Raw genomic sequence first — 21027 nt, forward strand, 5'->3', positions numbered from 1 at the left:
GCTTACTGTCCTCACTGAGGTCACTAGAGAGAGTGGTCCTCGGGTAAACTCAGATAAATTTACCTTGGGGCAAAAAAGTTTAAACTAATTTGGTTCTTTATGTCTCTTCAATTCTCACAAATATTTATGTTTTTAGATTAAAACGTGCTTGAAATTTAACAGTCATGAATATAAAGAAAAATTTAATTATAAAGTTTTAAATAATTCCCACTGTCAGGGATAGGAAGCCTGTACTGTACTTGGTCTTATATTGAGGTCCCCCGGGTAAACTACTGATCCTCCTCAAAATGCAACATACAACAATTGCCTAACTCCCGGGTACTAGTTTTACTGCTAGGTGAACACACACACACACACACACACACACACACACACACACACACACATCGCAAATAGAGTGGTAGACGGTTGGAACAAGTTAAGTGAGAAGGTGGTGGAGGCCAAGACCGTCAGTAGTTTCAAAGCGTTATATGACAAAGAGTGCTGGGAAGACGGGACACCACGAGCGTAGCTCTCATCCTGTAACTACACTTAGGTAATTACACTTAGGTAATTACACACACACACACACACACACACACACACACACACACCTGAAATTAAATGTGTCCAATCATTTCGGTCCTGCCTGGGATTCAACCTGGGGTCCCTTGACTGTGAGCCGAGCATATACAGCATGTTGCTGCAAGACCCACTGATTATGTCAGTGACTTGCACTGGCACTCTCACTCATATACAAAATCATCCACTGGCCTTATTAGACAAAAAAATTAATAAAATGTTCATGTAGAAGAAGAGCATAATAAGAACTCTTGTGAACAAAAATATGAGTACTGTAGTAGTATACAGTACAGTAGTATGCTTATACATATTTTTGGACCATAGACTGACAAACAGGTAATTTTACCCAAACTAGTACAGTATATCGGATAAACACACTGAGCCTGGGTTGTTGAGGTTAAATTGATCCTAGGACTGTCATCACCAATAAATCAACAGCAATATAGGATGCACATGGAGTTAATAATTAAAAATACAAATTCTTGTACAAAAGCAGAAATAAATTATGGAACAATACAATTGTTTCAGAATTTATAGTTCATATATTTACCTGCTAGCTGTGTGAAGTTTCAAGATATCACTAAGTGAAGTTCAAAACATCCTGATCAATTATACACAAATGTACTGTATCTGTTTAGATGCAAAAATAATAAGTTTGAACTCTGATGGAAATTACCAAAACGTAACACTTTTCATATACATCCACACACACACTTCAATCACTCTCATTAAAAATAAATTTAATTAAAAATTATCACCTCTAATATTAGAAATGAATCATCAGCATAAGAAAGAGAATGGGTAAGACCTTGACAAGAACTGTACACAGAATTTATGTGAAATTCTTAAAGTCTTAACCCAATATATAACATAACCACAACATTTTGTTGTCACAGTGTTGTAACAATGGAGGAAAAAAACATTGTGATTATGCCAAGTGTTTGCTGGGAATATAACCACAACGTCAACATCTGAAAACATCCAAGGGTTATGTGGGTTGTGTATAGCCATAATCAAAATACATACCCAAGCCAAGGGTTATGTGGGTTGTGTATAGCCATAATCAAAATACATACCCAAGCCAAGGGTTATGTGAGGAAAGTGGAGCCATACTCAAGATACATACCCAAGCCAAATGGAAGACAACCTAATTAATTCATTGACCTAATTTGCTTTTTGATTACCTATGAATATAAGAACATTCACAAACAATATTTTTATAAACGTGTTTTGGGTGCTTTGAAATTCGGTATGATACTGCATAAATGATATCTGGCTGGAATGTGTCTCTGGAGCACAGAGTTGAGGTAGGTTTGAGAATGATTAACATACAGTGAGAGGGAGCTACCAGTGATGCAGGCTGCCATGCAAGGGTAAAACTACCATACCCTTCCTTCATGTACACATTGAGTCGCACAATGCAGCAGCCGCTACTGAAAAGTCACGTTAGTTTAAGTAGACTAAATATTATTTATCATATGAACATAATTTGCTCTTTCACTTATTGTTGGTTAAGATTAATAGATAGCGAGGCCGTACGATGAGATTGAACCTGCGTCCTTGGAATACTCTGGCAGAGACACGTATTCTCATTGTGCAGCCTATTTGATCCCATCGTGTAGCCTCAATATCTATTCACAGATTTATCACATTGGGGGAACAATTTAATTTTATTAAATGAATGATCATATGTAATTTTATTAAATGAATGATCATACTTTTTGCAGCAGCACTGAGTTAGGACACCCTGATATCAACATTTGTGAGAAGGACAAGCGCGTCCCAACACGACAAAACTACAAACGGGAACATCGCACGAACACACACCCACTGTCAACATCGCACAAACACACACCCACTGTCAACACCGGACAAATACACACCCACTGCCAACACTAAAGTTCCCCATAATGCTCAGTCTTATCAAATCATGGTAAGGACTGGTAGTTTATTTCAAATTGTATAATGATTATTTTAATCCATCATAAGTTGAACATCACATTATGCTCCTCTTTGTTAATAATTACCATTGTTTAGCCAGTGTGTTCCTACTATTATTTATTCTCTAGTAGTATGCACTATAAATTTAGTTTCAATAAAACAAAGATGCCAGAAGGGAACCGGATATTTCACACAGGGATAAAATGTCAAACTAATTGAGGTTACCTTTCCATTTTCTTTAATCCTGAAAATGTTTATATAAATTACACAGTACACTTTTCTTCATCTAGCATACAAGTATGGTAAAAACTTGATTTATATATTAACAACTACAAATAATGAGATATTCTTCTGAATGCACCTGCCTCTGGTGAAATCATTACAAGCTCAAGCCTCCACTTTACATGCTTAACATACAGCAACCCGTCCTCACACTAGGCTGTTTAAAGCAGCGGTCGTCCTCCCCAGACTCATTCTTCAATTTTAACATACTGAGTATTAAAAATTAGTTTGTCCTCACATGTAAATTAATGTTATTATACATAAAAATTCTATGTATAGTTAGGCGTAGGTTAAGTTAGGTGTTTAGGTTCTCTTGGCGATTATTTGAATTTGAAGTATGTGGGTGAAGCATTTATAGAATTGAGGTTTGAACAGAGGACGTGAATCAAACACTTGTTCCTGAAGTGTTCGGACGTCATCAGTTGAGAGTCTGATGTGCTTTGATGTGCTGTGCCAAAGTGCTTTAATGTACTTCAATATACCTACTAATCTCTCTCAAATTTTCTTACACTGTACCTGTTAACATTTTATAAATTTTGCTAGAAATTACCTACTTAATATTATCTGTTAGATTAAGGACCCGCCCAAAATGCTGTGTGTACTAGTGGCTTTACAAGAATGTAAACACATCATGCTATGTACTCTCGTAAACCCAATGTAACCTCTTGTATACTGTATATATAGATAAATAAATAAAATAAAAATGTGTAAACCACTTTTAATTCATAAACAGAGGGTTTGACGGCAGGATTAACGAGCTTGGATCTTTGTATGCAAGGACGGGCTGCATAGAGACATCTACACAATACTGTAGACACTAACGTGATATATATGAATGAGATATCAATGTGTACTTGTGAGTCATATGTAACGGGCATAAACAGGCCCTTGATGTCTAAGTTTGCAGCTCGGTCCGTGTTTTTGGAATGTCTTGGGCAGATATTTGGACTCAAGATTTAGCATTCCAACAGTGTACTGGCGGCTCATTACTTGGTGAACGTTCTTAGTCCATGTTGAGCTTGGGTGGCTTTGGAGTGGTTAACTTGTCACTAATTTCCCCTCTCATGGGAGTTACTTTCTGCAACTCTCTGCCTCCTCCTCTGGTGAGAATGCCTTTTTTGTTTCTCTGTGGTGACAGCACCAAGGAGCCACCAATAGGAGCTCTCTCAGAAAGCCAGTATTGAATGTAATGAAAATGCCTCTTTGTGGTGGGAACTTGGTAGCTCCTTTGGACCCGCCCTTCACCCTTTAGGGGCTTCAGTTTTTCTATTTTCCTGGCAAAATAACTGAGGCTCCTAGCTAGGGGATGGAGGAGGAAAGTGGACATTCCTCTGGTGGTGTGCAGGTGTAACTAAAGAGAGCGCTTAACCCGGTCGTTTGTTCATCTCTGGGTATTGCTGTCATTTTCTATGCTTTGTTTACCTTGCTGTTTGCATGTTTTGGATTGCCCACATTTCTGGTGGCCCTTTCTTGATCAGTGATATCTAGGCTTCCCTGCAACTTACACCTCCTTATATGGGGCTAAATTTTGGCCTCTGGACTCAAGTTTGCTTACTATCATTCCCAAGAGCCTGGTGTGGGTTGAACTAGATGAAGATTACCAGGTAAGAAAGCACCAGAAAGCCATCAAGAACCCACTAGAAAGGTGTTTAATTACATTCAATGCTGGTATTTTTTTCATAATAAACTAGCTGAATCCTCTTGAATGTACTACTTTTAAGGCAAGCCCTTTCAACTCTTCAACAAGGGCTTCAGAGCTTCAACTCTTCAGGGCCTGTTCAACAAGGTCTGTTTTAAGGCAAGCCCATTCAACTCTTAATTCAAGGATATAAATTTGTCACAAGTTCCTCTACTTTTGCTGTAACTTGTATTAACCAGTGCAAGGAAGATAGTGAAGTTAGTGTTATATCATATGAATAGTTTAACTTTAAAACAACATTTACCATACTGTATGCAGGAAAGAAAATACAGAATGTTGCCTCCCTTTTATAAATGATTGGATATACTGAATTTCTGAGTTTGGTAAGTAGAAATGTGCTAACAGGATCAACTGCATTCTTGGCAGTCAATTATTCTCCAACCGATGTTACATTCTTGTTTTACAAGCTCCTGGGCCAGACTTATCTATTCTGGAATAAGTATGGCCCAGAAGCTAGTAAACATTAATATTGTATTTAATACTGGAAGTATTAAACAGTAATGTTAAAAAACTAATATGTATGATGAATAAAGAGTGAAGGTCTATGGAGCCTAACCCTATTTTTTCTATGAACTGTACTGTACCTTAAGACTGATTTCCACAGATTCTGCAGGAATGTAACCCTTGCACAAATCAAGGGTACGCTATAAATTTATTTCACAATACATGTGCTTCCATCAACAAAAGTTTGAACTACAAATATTTGTAATATTCACTGCTAGAAGAACATCATTATCAATTTTGATACAGTTATACACTTATGCCTATCATACATTAAGTAAGATGATAATCCTAATAATTTTATATTGACTATCATGCATGATTTTCTATTTCCTGAATACAAACATTTCACCACTTCCATGCATACTCATCAATCTTCAAAAGTATCCTTATTTTCATATGCATTCTCCAAGATCTCCTTTCTCATCCTTAAGTAGATGAAAAGCACCTTTTTGAGTATATTTTGCTCCCTGAGGCATGATCCTTCCCATCATCATCTGACAGGACGATCACCTGTCATTCTGCACAGTCGTGCAGAATGACATAATGGCACAGGCACCATTATTGACTTTTTAAATTTACCTACATGATTAATAACGTTCTAAGGAGTCATTGCAGAATGTTCAATCCAGCACAGAATGACAAACAGTGGTTCAATCATAACCTTAAAAGTCTCTCCAAACCCTTCACCAATATCTCAAGTGACCATTAAGCAAGTGGTCACTTGCTTAGGATAAGTACCAGTTGACCTGCTTGGCTATCTTCAGAGACTGCCACAGTTCCCCATACATCTTATAATCACATCCAAGCCACCTTATATACTTCCTTACTCAAAGAAACAGCCTCTGTGCACACGACAAAGTGGACAGCAAGGGTGAGACTAGCAACAGCAGAAGACACTTTTCAAAGCCCTATTTCACAGCTATCCACCCATCTGTTGCTTTCTAAGGTGAGCAGAAAACATAAAAGAATTGGAAGACTTACCTAAGCTATAGTGGTGACTGAAAATGTTGCAGTTTTCAGAGCACCCTATCTGAGATGAGAAAAGACAATGGCAACACCACTATACCTGATGGGGAATCTTTGGGCGACTGTATTCGGGGAATCTGCAATTCATTCTTCAGCGAGAAACCAAGTACATCCCCAGATTTCATTAAATAACATTGTGGAAAGGAAAGAATTATAAGCGCTAGCATACACCCGAGATTAACAAAACTCCATCAACATATGCAAAAGCTGTGAGATTTGTGCCTTAAAAAAAAAGAATGCAGACATATAGAGCACAAGTACAGCCAATTAGTACCTACATGTTTAGAAGCAACAAATTAACACTTCAGTGACTATATGAATAAGCAAGTGATAAAGGTTTGAGTGCAAACACCAATCTTTAAAGACGATAGGATGTCTATGAAAACTAACTATCAGAAAAGTAGGATTTGGATGACCAAAAAATTTAATTCTGAACACTCTACAATGAATAAATCTCATTCAATTTTCTGAAGTCATGATGAGCAAGACATGAAACCTCTACCAACAGAGAAAGTCAAATTTTATTCAACAATTAACAGGCTCAACAACATGCAGGTTCCAATGGAGCATAACAAAATGTTGACCAGACCACACACTAGAAGGTGAAGGGACGATGACGTTTCGGTCCATCCTGGACCAGTCTCTACTTGAGAATGACTCAAGTCGACACAATCGACTTGAGAATGGTCCAGGACGGACCAAAACATCGTCGTCCCTTCACCTTCTAGTGTGTGGTCTGGTCAACATTCCAACATTCTTCAGCCACGTTATTGTGACTCATCGCCTGCATAAGAAAATGTTGATTTAGGAAAACGTTTTACTTTAAGAAACTCTACAGGAGAAAAGTTTATGCCAAAAACTAAAAAAGACAAAGGAGCATCATGTGACAAATGTCATCCTAGAACAAAGTCAACTCTCATACTAGAAATGGCTGAGGGCCTCCAGACTAATGTTACAAGCCAGACATGATGGCTGATTTCATCAAGGCCTTTATGCACCAAGTTCATAATTTCTGAGTTTATGCCCACACTGACTAGTGAAGTAACATCCATACGTATCCTGAGTCAAACATGTTCTTATACTATATAAGAACATATGAATAAAAAAAATTGCAGAAAAGCTTGTTGCTCATGTGATGCAGCCTTCATTCACACTACATACAAACACATACACATCAAACCTAGGCTTCAACACTCCGGCAATCCCATGTCCACTGTGCTGCCAATTTATTAACTTGTTCCATAAATCATTGACCTTATTCCCAAGCCAGTATTTACCATGGCCTCTTGCAAATCTAAACTTATCCAATTTACATCCACTATTTTGTGCTCTAATTTGTGTGGGATACATTTAGCACCCTACTGTATTAATAATCTATTTTTTATACCCTTTCATCTGTTTGTATACCCCCAGTTATGTCTTCCCCATTCCTTGCCCTTTCAGAGAATGCAAATTAAGTTGTTAATCTCATCTAGTATGGAAGATTTTTAATTCTTGGGATTAACTTTGTCAATTCCCTCTGTACACATTCCAGTGAATTTATATCCCCTGTACAATACAATTTCCAAAACTGAACAAACTGAAAACTGAACAATGTCCAAAACAAAATCTAAATGGGGCCTAAGACATGCAAGGAAAATTTGTGCATTATAGCTGGTAATGGAATTTTTTTATTTGATTTATATTAGTGTAGATGGTATGGGCTCAAAGGGCTAATTTAGTCATCGTATCGTAAGTCAAATAATTCTGACTTACGATACGTCTCTGGGAACGGATTACCATTGTAAATTGAGGGCCCCACTGTATATGCTTTACAGTCACTTTTATTAAATTAAATGTGTTTTTTTTTTTGCATATCTTTAACAAAAATGGCAATTATGCAGAAACAAAAGACCTTGTGTGTAAATATTTAAAAACTATTAAATTTAATCCAAATTAAATTTTGTATTTCATTGTACATTGTAAAGGATTTAATAATATCTACTAGAAAATGTATTTTGTAAAAATTTATGCTACTTTATGTACATATTTCTTTCACAAATTTTAAGTTAAATCATAACCTTAGATTAGATAATTCAGAAAGAAAATTATTAACTGAAATATATATATTAAAGAGCCACACTTTACATTTCAAAGAATAACAGTCAAATTAAACTATAACTTGTGAAAGTAACTAATTTTATTTATTTATTTTCCAAGTAGCTATTTTGATAATTTAGTTTCTCTCAAAAATACCACATTCCTAAATAAAATATCTTTAATAATAATTTACGTTGTCAGGGAGAGGAAGCTTTTACTTAGTAGGCGTATTGAAATCCCCACCTCCCTAGGCCAACTCGTGGTTGGCCTAGGGTAAGGATGCCTCACTTGGATACTTGAGTACTATTTATATATTTATTAATTGTTAATTGCATAATAGTGGCTTTAGGCATTGTATGTACTAGCTCTATCTATAAATCTATCAATTTTTGTATAACCTCTTGTATATATGTACTTTACCTGAATAAACATTTATTTATTTTATTTATAACTACCGACTTTTACCAGGATGGAACCCACAATAGTTGCCTAACTCTTGAGTACTTATTTACTGCTATGTGAGAAGATGTATCAGGTGAAAGCAAACATGCCCAACCATTTGTTCCCTCCAGGAATCGAACTCAGGATTGAACTCACCCCGATTGCGAGTTTAGGAGACAGATCATTGTATTACAGCACTAACGAGAAACAAACTTGAGAAGATACCCTTAATACACATTGTTAGTAAATTGATAAGAAATATTCATAAGGATTTTTATATTGCATGTCGAACAAGAGAGATTAGTGAAAGTAAGAAATGTAGGATTGAGTGATGGAGAGTAGAAGAGCAATGTAATATGGCTGAAAAAAAGTACAAGTGAGTCAGATGATAGTCAGAATTATGCAAGCCTTAAATTATGGAAGAAAATGTTTGGAGAGACACCTAAAATAACTGGAAGGGGATTAATGATCAGGTACCAAAAATTATTGAAGGAGCAAAATGAATTAATGTACACTAAATGCAGAGACACATGAACTCAGACAAAAAAAAAAGCAGCAGCACATTTTTATTAAGCCTTCAATAGAGGCTGTTATATTGTGGTCACCTAATCAGACATCCCCGAGGCAGCAAGGCACGAGGGATATAGAGAAGTTATTCAGCGTCATGAAAATTTTAAAATGCCTTTTGTCCTCTTACTTTATAACAGATGTCTTGTTAAATGTTTTAAACAACAACGTGTTAAATATTTACAGTGTACTGTATAGTGTAATCGTATCCTGATTCTACACAGTAGTATTCTGCATGATCAGATCATACGTGGTGTTATTACTAATGACTGAATCCTACATGGTGTTGTTAATAATGACTGGATCCTACATGGTGTTATTACTAATGATTGGATCCTAGATGGTGTTATTACTAATGATCAGATCCTACATGGTGTTATTACTAATGACTGGATCCTACGTGGTGTTATTAATAATGACTGAATCCTACATGGTGTTGTTAATAATGACTGGATTCTATATGCTATAATAACTAAACAACTGTACAGTATTCAGTTAATCCCAAAGTTACACAAAAATATACAATAATACTTTAAGCTTTGTATAAACTTTATTGAACAACATATAAAAACAGGTACTATACCAACTGGGAGCATGAAGGTATTTTGCATGTGCTGTGGGAAGTGTTGTGCTTCAGCGGCCATTTCCCTAAGTTCAAATCTGGTCTAATATTTCATTTTTATATTGCTCTTGAACTCCATTTAATTTAATTTTAAAGACTTTTAAAGGAGTTTTGTTAATTGCATATTTATTGCACCAATAATGGTTTTACTTTACATTATTGTATATACTGTAGTACAGTGTTAATATCTAACATACTGTAATATAATTTTTCCAAAACGTATAAAAAAAAATCCAAAAAGGCTAGATTTTATCTATTGTCTCGAGGAACACATCCCAATGTCAAATCAAGAAACTTCTGTAATTTAAAAAAAAAATTAGAGAGCCTGATTTAAAATATTTTGGAAAACATTATTTACCTAAATTCTTTTTTATTCTATTATAGTAAAAAAAAAATCTAAGATATTTCATAGATTATAATTGTTGAATTTTAGTTTTTGTACTATATTTTTCATACTTTATTATTGTACATGTTACATGGTTACAATGCAACTAAAATATTAAAATTCTTGGATCATGCTCTATAATCATCTAGTAGCATATTATATAACCTTTACTGTATATTCATATACAGTAAAATCATTTTTGTGCAAATCTAAAAAAAAATTAAAAAATGACCGATTTCTACTCTTATGTTTTTGTGTCCAGTAGAGCGTCAACTTCACATGACTCGTCTTTCCATGTGGTGGGATTATGGCCACAGGTTCTGAAATAACAAATCAATCTTAATCTATCTCACTATATGTATGACGTCTTGCCCTCCCTGGCCATGTAGTCCTATTCAGAATCTTGCCTTGACATTCCAGGTGTTATCATACTACAACTGCCTCAATTTTCTTGAAAAAGCTGCCGAAACCTTTGTATATGATTGCTACAAGCTGGCTTGGATACATTTAAGGTTAGGTTACATTTAGCACTCAAACAGGTTTAGATATCATATAGTGTAGGTTAAGCTATCCAAAAAATTATGTATGGTTAATATAAAGGAAGAACACTCAATAAGTATTTGTATCCAATGCAAAAAATTTGAAAGGTTTTACTTGGCAAAATCAGGTTGATGACAAAAATATAAAATATAAAAATATTCAAGATAAAATCTGAAAAATATAGGCATAAAGAAAAACATAGAAAGACAAATAGTAAAAGCTAATTTAATCAAAAAAAGCAATGACTCCTTTTTTTGCAATATGGCACTGGTCATATTGACAATATGAGCAATGGTGTGTATTCTAAGAAACAAGGTAAGCAATGTTTACCTATAAAAATTATTCCCTTTCAAATTAAAATATCCTTACAGTATTTAGTTAATATATTATTAAATTTAATTGTATACAGCATTCTGCATATTTTTGGTCACAGATTTTAAAGCAGCATTTATCGCTTAAAATTTGTCACTGAAATACGCAACGTTCCATTTGCAGTAACCTTTCCCGCTCTGTTGCAAAATAAAATTATATGCCACTGCCAAACTTAAGATAAAAATAATTTAACTTGTGTTACTCCTTTTTCCAAATCCATGTAAATAAAGTTCAGACCAGACCTGAGGGCCATTAACACACTAGTGGCCTCGACGAGGACAGGAAGCCAGCGGCTTATCAAAGGTCATCCCATTTGCCCTGGTGATTTTTCCAGCTGGGTTTAAAAATTTAATAGTTTTGGAATTTATGGATTTTGCACGTAGGCAAAAGCCTACCAGGTAGTTCCATGGGTTGATAACCCTGCGGGTTAAAAAGCATCTCCTGTTTTCAGTCCTGTATTATGGTTTGTCAAGCTTGAAACTACTGCAATGCTCCTTGTTTGTTACATCTGACCTGAAGAAATTGTACGGATCAACATCCTCCAAACTGTTCAGTATTTTAAAAGTTTCTAATATTCCCCGGTCATGCCTGGTTTGCAATGTTGTTAGCCCTGAGGCCTTCAGCCATTCCTGGGTTGAGAGTTGACTAAGTTCTGGAATTATTTTTGCCACCCGATGCTGAACTTTCTCCAAAGCAGCCATGTCCTTCTGAAGATGAGGTCTCCATGCTTGGATACAATAATCCAAGTGGGGGCATACCAGAGATTTATACAGTTGAATCACTACCGTCTTTTCCTTAACGTCATAGGTGCGCTTTATTATTCCTAGGTTAGCTTTTTTACTGCAGCTCACACTTGTGCACTTTTTAGTGGATGGTGGATTTTGACTCCTTTTCCTTTTTTTTCTTTTTTTTTTGACTCCTTTTCCTTTTCCTTTTTTTTTTCCTTAAAGGACTCCAAGATCCTTTTCTTCATCAATCTGCTGCAGGGCAATGTTATTACTTTGATATTTGTGACGCGAGTTGTTATGCCCCACATACAAAGTCTCGCTTTTTTCGATATTAAGAAGCAATTTCACATTCTTCTGACCATTTGAGGAGTTCATATAGTTCAACACCTATATACACTGGTATCACACTGTAAGGCTTCAATATCATTTTCATTTCCAACTTTACCATAGTGTCATCTGCAAATTTGATCATGTAGTTTGTAATATTCTCATTATGTCATTGATGTATATGACAAAAAGGGGTTGGGCCAAAAATGAACCTCTGTGGTAACCCACTCATCACATTTCTCCAGTCCGATTCATTTCCATTTAGCATGACTCTGCTTTCTTAGTTTAAATCATTTTTTATCCATTCTAGTATTCTACCATTTATTCTATGTGCCTGTAATTTCCTTGCCAGTCTTTCATGTGGTACCTTGTCAAAAGCTTTAGTAAAATTTATGTGAACTACATCCACTGGAAGTCCTTTGTCTAAGTAGCTGGTTAATGTTTCCAAAAATGTGAGCAGGTTTGTAAGGCAGGATCTATTTTCAAGAAACCCAAGTTGCGTCAATTTTACAAGATCGTTCGCTGTGAGAGAATCCTAAGGTAAGGACTCATTCACCATGAGCTTGCAGATGTGTGATGTCAAACTGATTAGACAGTAGTTTTCTGCTTAGCTCTTTCTGCCATTTGTGAAAATAGAGGTGACATTTCCATACTTCCAATCTATGAGAATTATTCCTTGGTCCTATCCCTTCCTATCCTATGGAAAGCATTCCGATCCTGGAATCTAACCTCGATAATATTTATTATCACCGAGTATAAGTAATTTTGCTTAAAATTTGGACAACATTCAGCACAGTATTCTCCCAACTCCTCAATCACAAGGGGGCCAGCAGCACTGCACCATTTCTGGTTCATTAAGTTCAATCATAAATTCATATCCATAAACAATAATCTAACCTTTTTTTCAGCTTCACAGTTCTGTAGACTATTAGACTCAGCATCACGACACTTGAATGATGACTAACATTTTTTAATAATATAGTAAATTAATAATGGCATACACTGCTTTGAATCTGTTAGCTTTAGTTTTCAGTACCAGAGATGGTATCACCGTGCATGGCTACTGTTCCTGTCAACACCCAACTTAAATTCAGTTAACCTTCAGAGGTGATATGATGATGTATGTATTTATTTAAATTTATTACCCCCCAAACCAAAAATGAAGTCACCGTGGGCAAAGAGTTCATTGTTGGGCATGTCTTCGGTGAGCACTTAAAGACGCGTGGGACACCATAGAGAGAGACTGCAGACATTTTGGTGCACCTGCAACCATCAGAGGTCTCCGAGGACAAAAATGACCGTGATCTGATAAACTTGGGAAGCCATCAGTGCCTACCTAGCCTCTGCACTTGTGACATTTCTATTCCCGTCTTCCCTTGAAGCTATGATTTGCGATAGTCAGGTTTATTCTACATTATTACTGATAATTTAGTTTTCTGTAATGATGAAAATTTTCACCAAATGAACTTGTGGAAATGGTAAACCTCAAAAGATTGAATAGCAGAAAAGATGAGCTCCATAGGGCTTGCGCCCACATTTAGCAGCTTAATTTTTCTATTGGCAGACTGTGGATGCAAATTCCCTCTTTCACTTGCCCACACTAACATCATTACAACTAATTTTATGTTAATGTATTTATTATATGATTTTTTTTAATATGCTATAATCAAACTAAAGCAAATCACATTTTGTGCATATTTGTTCATTAGAACAATTTATTTTTTGTCAAAAAAAAACAAAAAAAACATGAAAGGTATGTGCCAAACAAATTTTGCAGCATTAAAGTTAATGAAAAAATGTGAACTTTTGAAGCTCTGCAATGTAATCCTGTTTTTACCCATATATTTTATGTTTGAATTATGCAGATCAGGCTATGCACAAGTTTTCCAGGAATGCAATCCCACTGGAACTGAGGACCACTATACAGGTAAAAGCCATATTATTCAAGAATTGAATGTAATTATACGCCCATTTTTGAAGGATCAGTATCTCCCAGAGCTAAGCACTGGTAGAGCTTTAAGATACACTAAGTCTTGAGAGAGACACTTACCGACTGGGAAACCATGACCAGTTTAGCACTATGAGGCAAGGGGTGCATGGGGATTTGATCCAGTATAAACCATGAAAGCCCACCAGAAAGCCGAAGTGGAAAAACAAACAACTCTTCAAACAACACACACACAGAAATCACAGTTGGGTGATGCATCAAACGAACAAATCCACAAGGGACAAATCCTTTTGACCATGTCGCAGCTCAGTCCATTAAGGCAGCGTCTGGGATGCTCTCGGACGCAGGTTCGAATCCTCGTCCCGGCTCTTGTGGATTTGTTCTTCAAACAAATTAGCATCCTGAATAACAAGGCCAACAGTGTCATTACCTGATCAACCAGGTTGTTATTCATACATCAGGTTGTGAACAGCTGCTTCAAACAGCCCGGTTAATCAGATCACCAACTAAGAGACCTGATCGGAGACCAGGCCACGGGGACGTTAATCTTGGAATCTTCAAAATATAAGTAAACGAAGGGAGGCTGGCTGGAACTGCCACCTGGTAGCAGTCAGGTGCATCAGAGTTGTGGTATTTACCCCATGGTAAGTCCTGTTTGCCTTGTTATCTTGTGGTATTGAATTTTCTTCAACCATTGTTTGCTATGTTGCAGTTCTGCTTGCTGGTAGGTTTTTCTTGAGTTTGGGTTGATCTCTGATCTCCAAGCACCTGTTCTTGGATTGTACCTGGATGAGGTTCTGGGTGTTCTTCCCAGAACCTCATCCAGATACATCCAAGCCTCGCCCAGCCAGGGGCCAGGCATGACCTGCGAGAGCTTAACCCAACAGGCTGTTGCTTGGAACAGCCTGCAGGCCTATATATCCACTAGAGCCTGGTTGGTCCAGCACTTCTTGCAGAAAAGTCTCCAGCTTTTTCTTGAAGATTTCCACTTTTTTTCCAGCAATATTTCTCATACAAAAATGTGTTGCCTCATATAGAACCACGTTACACTCCTGGTGCCTGAAAGGCAAGTGTGTGTGTCTCGAAGGCTTGGTGCATCTTCCTAAAGCATGGATGTACTGTACCAGTATTTAGCTTGGGAAGCTACCAAGAGGGCCCTCCCAAAACATAAATCTGTATAACACACACGTGTATACTAGATAGAAGTCTTGCAATAATAAGGGAATACAATAAAGAGTAACACAAAGTGAGGCAGGTGGTAACAGGACTTGTGCACAGATATTTAAGTGTAGGACGGGCATTTGTGACCAAGAAATTGATATATAATTATGATGCAAAGTGAATGGTGAGCAAAAAGTCTGATAACTTTTAAAATTACAGTATGATACATTGAACAATACATGTAAATATTGTTTCTGAATGCAGCAAACTACAACCATACTTTAATATATAAAAAAAGAAATGGAAGCAAGGCTAATTTTAGAGTAAAATTGAAAATGCTTAAATTTAAAAGGAAGCATTTCATGCTTGTATGGAAGTCTGCAAAGAAAATGTACAGTACTTTGACAAAGATATTAAAGCAGACAGTAGAGGGAAACACAGCACTTATAACAAGCCTAGAAACTGTACGAGGAGGATAATTAATGATACTGTGATATAAATACCTCCAAGTAGAGAAAACATGCTCATATATCCACCAAAATATCACCAACAAAATCTAGAAGAAATTAAGCCATAACAGAAAAAAAAATTCCAATACAGTAATTATCCTTTCCATTTGTTCATTAGCATTTTTACATGTAGTATACTATATTGTATTTCATAATAATTATAATTCATTGCATTGGGGGACAGGAAGCCAATGTGTATATAAATATATATATATATATATCTTAGGCTTATATTGAGGCCCCCCTCCCCTCCCCTCCAAGGTTGAAATACTGATCCTCACCAGGATACAACCTCACGATAAGCTGACTAACTCCCGGGTACCTATTTACTGCTAGGTGAACAGGTGTACTAGGTGATAGGAAAGTCCCAACCATTTTTGTTTCCCCACCAGGTTTCAAACCTGGAATTCTCAATTGTGGCTACCATGTGATGGTTCCAAGGATCAACGTTCCCATGGCCCGGTCACTGACAAAGCCTCGAGAACATTCTTGTTAGTCAAGAATGAACCCAACTGTACAGTCTACAAAGGATAACCTAGAACCCAAGGGTAGTACTCACAAGGGAAGAAGACATGCATGCACTTAGGGAAGAAGCCCTAAGTGCATGCAGACCTTAGTACTGTATATGACTCCTAGCTACCGTGACACAAACAGCAGGAAAACACCACAAGGGCACGAAATCCAGCAAGAAAACAGAGGCCAGAATCGATGCCCCCCCCCCCCCCCCTCAGGAGCACTTCAGCCCTGAACTGATATGAGGGGCCTGCGCGTGGGTCCGGGGCTATCCCCCTCCCTCTCCTGGGGAGGGGAGGCTGTGCGGTGGCGGTGAATGACAATGGCTTGTTTGCTGGTTTTCTTTTTCTTTTGGGGAGTTCTATTTCTCTGTTCAATCTTGGGGTTTTTACAATTTCTACCTTGTGGGGTTTGTTTTGAGATGCCTACGTTTCTGGGTGCCTAACCTCGGTCGATTGCAGACGAGGAATACCCCCAAATATAAGGGGGGGGTCTCCTTAAGCCATTGTTCCCTGTGCCTCTGAGGAAGGCCAAGTTCCAGCTCTGGTCTTTGGTAGGCAGGACTCCATTGACTGAAGCCCCAGACTAATAATAATAATAATAATAATAATAATAATTTTTATTTAGGTAAAGGTACATACATAAAGAGATTTTACAAAGTTTGTTGGCTTTATAGATAGAGGGACTAATTAAGGCTACCACTAGAACTTAAGTAACTAGTATGTCTAGTTTTGTATTATAGGTCAGAACTAGAGTAAACTCAAGAATGTATACGCTGAAAAGTAATGTACTGTACAGTACAGCTATTGGCAAGTATTTTACTACATAAATATACTTGTCCATGTGTTCATGTGCAATTACCCAAATTACAGGACGAGAGCTAAGCTTATTGTATCATGCGTTCCCTTTAATCTGACTTTTGAAACTATTAAAATTGAAATTGTTAGAACAATTTCTAACCTCTTTTTTTTGGTCCCTTTGCTTTCCTTGCTGGAGTTTGTGGCTCCCTTATTCTAGACGTGGGTTATAATAGTGCCTCCCTAACACTGTACAATCCTCATGCAATTTATGGGTTGATCATATCGCCTATTTTCCTTCCATCTACTCACATTTCGATTTGTAATACAGTACTTCAAATGTTTCCTTATAGCTCTTGTTTTAATATGCCTTGAAACCATTTAGTAGCATGTCTTTGCACCTTTTCTATTTTATTTTCAGAATTTTAAGAGGGAAAATGAATAAATAATTACAGTAATATATATATATATATATATATATATATATATATATATATATATATATATATATATATATATATATATATATATATATATATATTAATTTATAATATAAAAATAAATATTTTATATATAAATTGCAAAGTATAAATTTTGTCTATAACTTCATATATACAAATTTATATAAAATATTGCTTCTCAACAACATTATATTTTACCTATTTACCAATCTAAACTTATAAGACAGGCCACTAAAATAATGCATGTACATGAATGAACACCTTTGATCTTCAGTCTTTCAAAATGTGTTCGTGGAGGTTTTTCTTGTCAAATGATTTTTCTCAAGTTTATGTCCTTTATGTGGACACTTTTTTCTTTGCATTAGCCTAATAAAAAAAAATACATGAATAGTTTCCTAATATCCAGCACCAAAGTCATACTTTTAACTTTCACATTCAATATTAAAATTGGTATTCTGTACAGTAAATGGTATTATACCTGGAGAAACCACTACTACAAATTTGAATTTAAAATATCGTACACAATTTTTTTTTCCAGTTTAAGAATTTAGCTATACTGTAGAATCCTTTTAAAAAACCTAACACAAGCTTAAAGTCTAATGTTGTAAAGCTTGAACTTTCAATCATAATGTGGTGTGGCTATCACTGAAGTGCATTAGCAGTGGACTGAGCAAAATGGGGAACCCCAGTGAAGGAGATGGCGGCTAGTAAGGGAGCGCGCCACGACAGGACAGTGACAAGTGGGTGGGGATAACCCGACAACAGTACTCACAGGTGATTGCTGCTCGTGACAGCATGGAAGTTACTGCAAATAAAGTAAAGGATCATGAGCCAAATGTACTTCTGAGTGACATACAAGTGGACTCCTACTCCTCTTTACTTTGTTTATGAATAATCTCATCAAATTTACAATACAAAAATAGTTAGTTGCCGAACATGTTCCTAGGCAGAAAAGGAAACAGAAAACTTAAATGCCTGAATGGCGGGTGACATCGTGTAGCGCTCCGGGACTAGCGCGCATGGAAATTAGTGGCACTTACCCGTACAGTCTGGGGTCATCCAGGTATTCTCTGTGCGGCATGAAGGAAGGAAATTATTGTGAAAACTGAGAGCTCAATATAATACTTTGATGGTTTACACACACACACTCCATCTGCACAAAGTCTCATATATGTTACAATTAAATAATACTGCACTACAAAAGCATTATATGTCTACTAACTACATCATTTATAAGCCTTATTAGAATGCACTAAAATTCTTGTATAATATGCACTTTGTTTATAAAATGGGCATTCTGCAAATCACACAAAGCCATACAAAGTAAGCAATAACACAGTTAACAAACACAGCACCCATTCAATCATTGTATCAAGTTTGTACATACATTTTGTTACAGACGACGTCATCTACCAATGCACGATTTCAACGTCAACGTTAAATTCCTCAAGAGAAGACATTCACTCAAAGCATAATCTTATTTTGGTTAGAAAATGGAAGAGGGAGAGAAGAAATCATACCTAGGAAGGCAAGTAATAAACCAACTTCAAACGACAACACTAAATGCTTTAAGAATGCAAACACTCGATAGTCATTACAAAGAGTTAAGCAAAGATATTTTAGGAAGGAATGCAAGATAAACTTAGCCAGGATGTAGTAGGTATGAAGAGATGAATAATGAGCTTTATATACTAAAGTAAAGACGTGAGAACATTATGATTTTATTAATTTCCCAAAAATTTTCAATTGAAATTTTCAGCATGTAAATGATTAAAACAGTAATACAAAATTATTCAGATAATGCAACTAATCCTCTCGCTCAATACATTGCATTTGTATGCTGTGAATGCAAGTACTGAAATTCACTGCATTTAACCCTTAAAGTGCTACGGGGTCCTGAGGAGATTTATACCGATGTGCGCAAGAAAAAAAAATTCTAAATTTTTTTTTCATTTTCTAAAATTTTTATTTTGTGTTCCCTGAGCACGGGGAAAAAATTGTAGGCGACATATTTTGGGCGCAATAGGCCGAGGAAGTCTGGCCAAATGTGGGCATTGACAGTAGTCATCAGAGGCGGTCAGCGTAACATACGCTGTCAGGTGGGAGTTGCCACAAAGATATTATTACCTAATTATTTCAATGTCTCCCATTGATTTTTTCTTAGTTTTTTTGTAGTAATATTATTCAATAGTGTGTAGTGTGATAGATTTATATAATAAAATGTGTGAATCATCGCTATACTCAAAAGTATGGTGTTCATATTAGTGATTCAATTATTATGTTCATAAAACAATAAACAAATAGTTTTGTTGTTATTACACTATATACACACATTATATACAAGTATCTACATGCTTTGTTCACCACAACTGTACAACTAAGCTGATATAGTTAGTTCAGGCATTAAGAGACATCGCTACATACACAGTCAGCTGGCTACCTCACTCATTCAAGGTCAGGCGCACTAAAATTTCTCCCCCAACAATACTGTTTGTGGTGTTATTACACTATATACACACATTATAAGTATCTACATGTTGTATGCAACGTAACTGTACACCTAAGCTTGTAAGGTGCCCAAAGAGCATAGTGGCCACACTCTACACAGCTAGACAAGTCATGCAGATGACGCCACCTCCATCACCCAAATGGCTCCTCCCAACATAATCCTTTTGCTGTTATTACACTAATACACACATTATATATAAGTATCTACATTTGTGTTCACCATAGAGAACCACTGAGGTGGTATGGTGAATGCAGACAATAACAGGTGGCCACACAGTCAGTAAACGATGCTATCTCCCTCCGTCCCTCAGCATCACTCCTCCCACATAGCGTTAATTATCACAATCCTGCTATTATCATAATCCTGGTCATTTTTATCAGAGTCTGGGGTCATCTGTAATACTGTCATCGCTAAATAATAGCAGTTACATATTTATTTTGACATTTTTAGGCGATGCTGTGATCACAAGCTGAACAGCAATGCTGTTAGCTCATGCTGTGTGCACCAGCCTTGGTTGCTCCTACAGTACTATGGCTCTCACACCGGAGAATATTGCCCACGATTTTTTTAAAACATGGCATCTGTTTAAAAGAGCCCTGAGGAAGCTGATGTGAACCCCCATGTAGCCGCGGGCCATTTGAATCGTGCCTGACATCCTATGGCGTATATATATATGCCATGCGCAATTTAAGGGTTAAGAAATATATAAACTTTTGGAAATATTGTATATACTTTTAACAAAATACAGTATACAATCTTTGAAAATACTGAACTTTCCATGAAATACCCTGACTACAAGCTTAGGAAATTTATGCTGTTCTAGATAAATTAAGTGTTAAGTTCAGAGTTAGGGCAGACCTGGGTATATACTGGTTTGGTAACACGATGTGCATTTGTGGAACCAATCAACGGGTAATATAGTAGATGTAGGATCCCTTGATTGTTTCAGCGTAAGTTAGACACGTATATGAACGAGTTTGGGTGGACATTATATGAATGAGTTTGGATGAAAATAAATAGGAGCTGCCATGTATGGCACACAAAAGCAATGGGCC

The 21027-nt window shown here is 36.4% G+C and overlaps 1 protein-coding gene across 27 annotated transcripts in view; it reads right to left on the reverse strand.

Annotated features, from left to right (window-relative positions):
• Glut1 (Glucose transporter 1) overlaps positions 1 to 21027 on the reverse strand; it is a 384143-nt gene that overhangs the window by 70273 nt on the left and 292843 nt on the right. For 7 of the 27 annotated variants that reach the window (XM_069307821.1, XM_069307823.1, XM_069307825.1 and 4 more), the window contains 2 exons: positions 18504 to 18533; positions 18236 to 18268 (listed from right to left, as the gene is read on the reverse strand). The exons of 2 other annotated variants lie outside the window; for them this stretch is intronic. In XM_069307821.1, the coding sequence (XP_069163922.1) occupies positions 18236 to 18268; positions 18504 to 18533 (63 nt within the window). Of the gene's footprint in view, positions 1 to 9638; positions 10428 to 18235; positions 18269 to 18503; positions 18542 to 21027 lie in introns of those variants that run through there. 18 more of the 27 variants (XR_011223425.1, XR_011223422.1, XM_069307831.1 and 15 more) reach the window with 9 other exon arrangements.

The sequence above is a fragment of the Procambarus clarkii genome, chromosome 61, assembly GCF_040958095.1.
Source record: "Procambarus clarkii isolate CNS0578487 chromosome 61, FALCON_Pclarkii_2.0, whole genome shotgun sequence".
In the NCBI taxonomy this organism is placed as follows: Eukaryota; Metazoa; Arthropoda; class Malacostraca; order Decapoda; family Cambaridae; genus Procambarus; species Procambarus clarkii.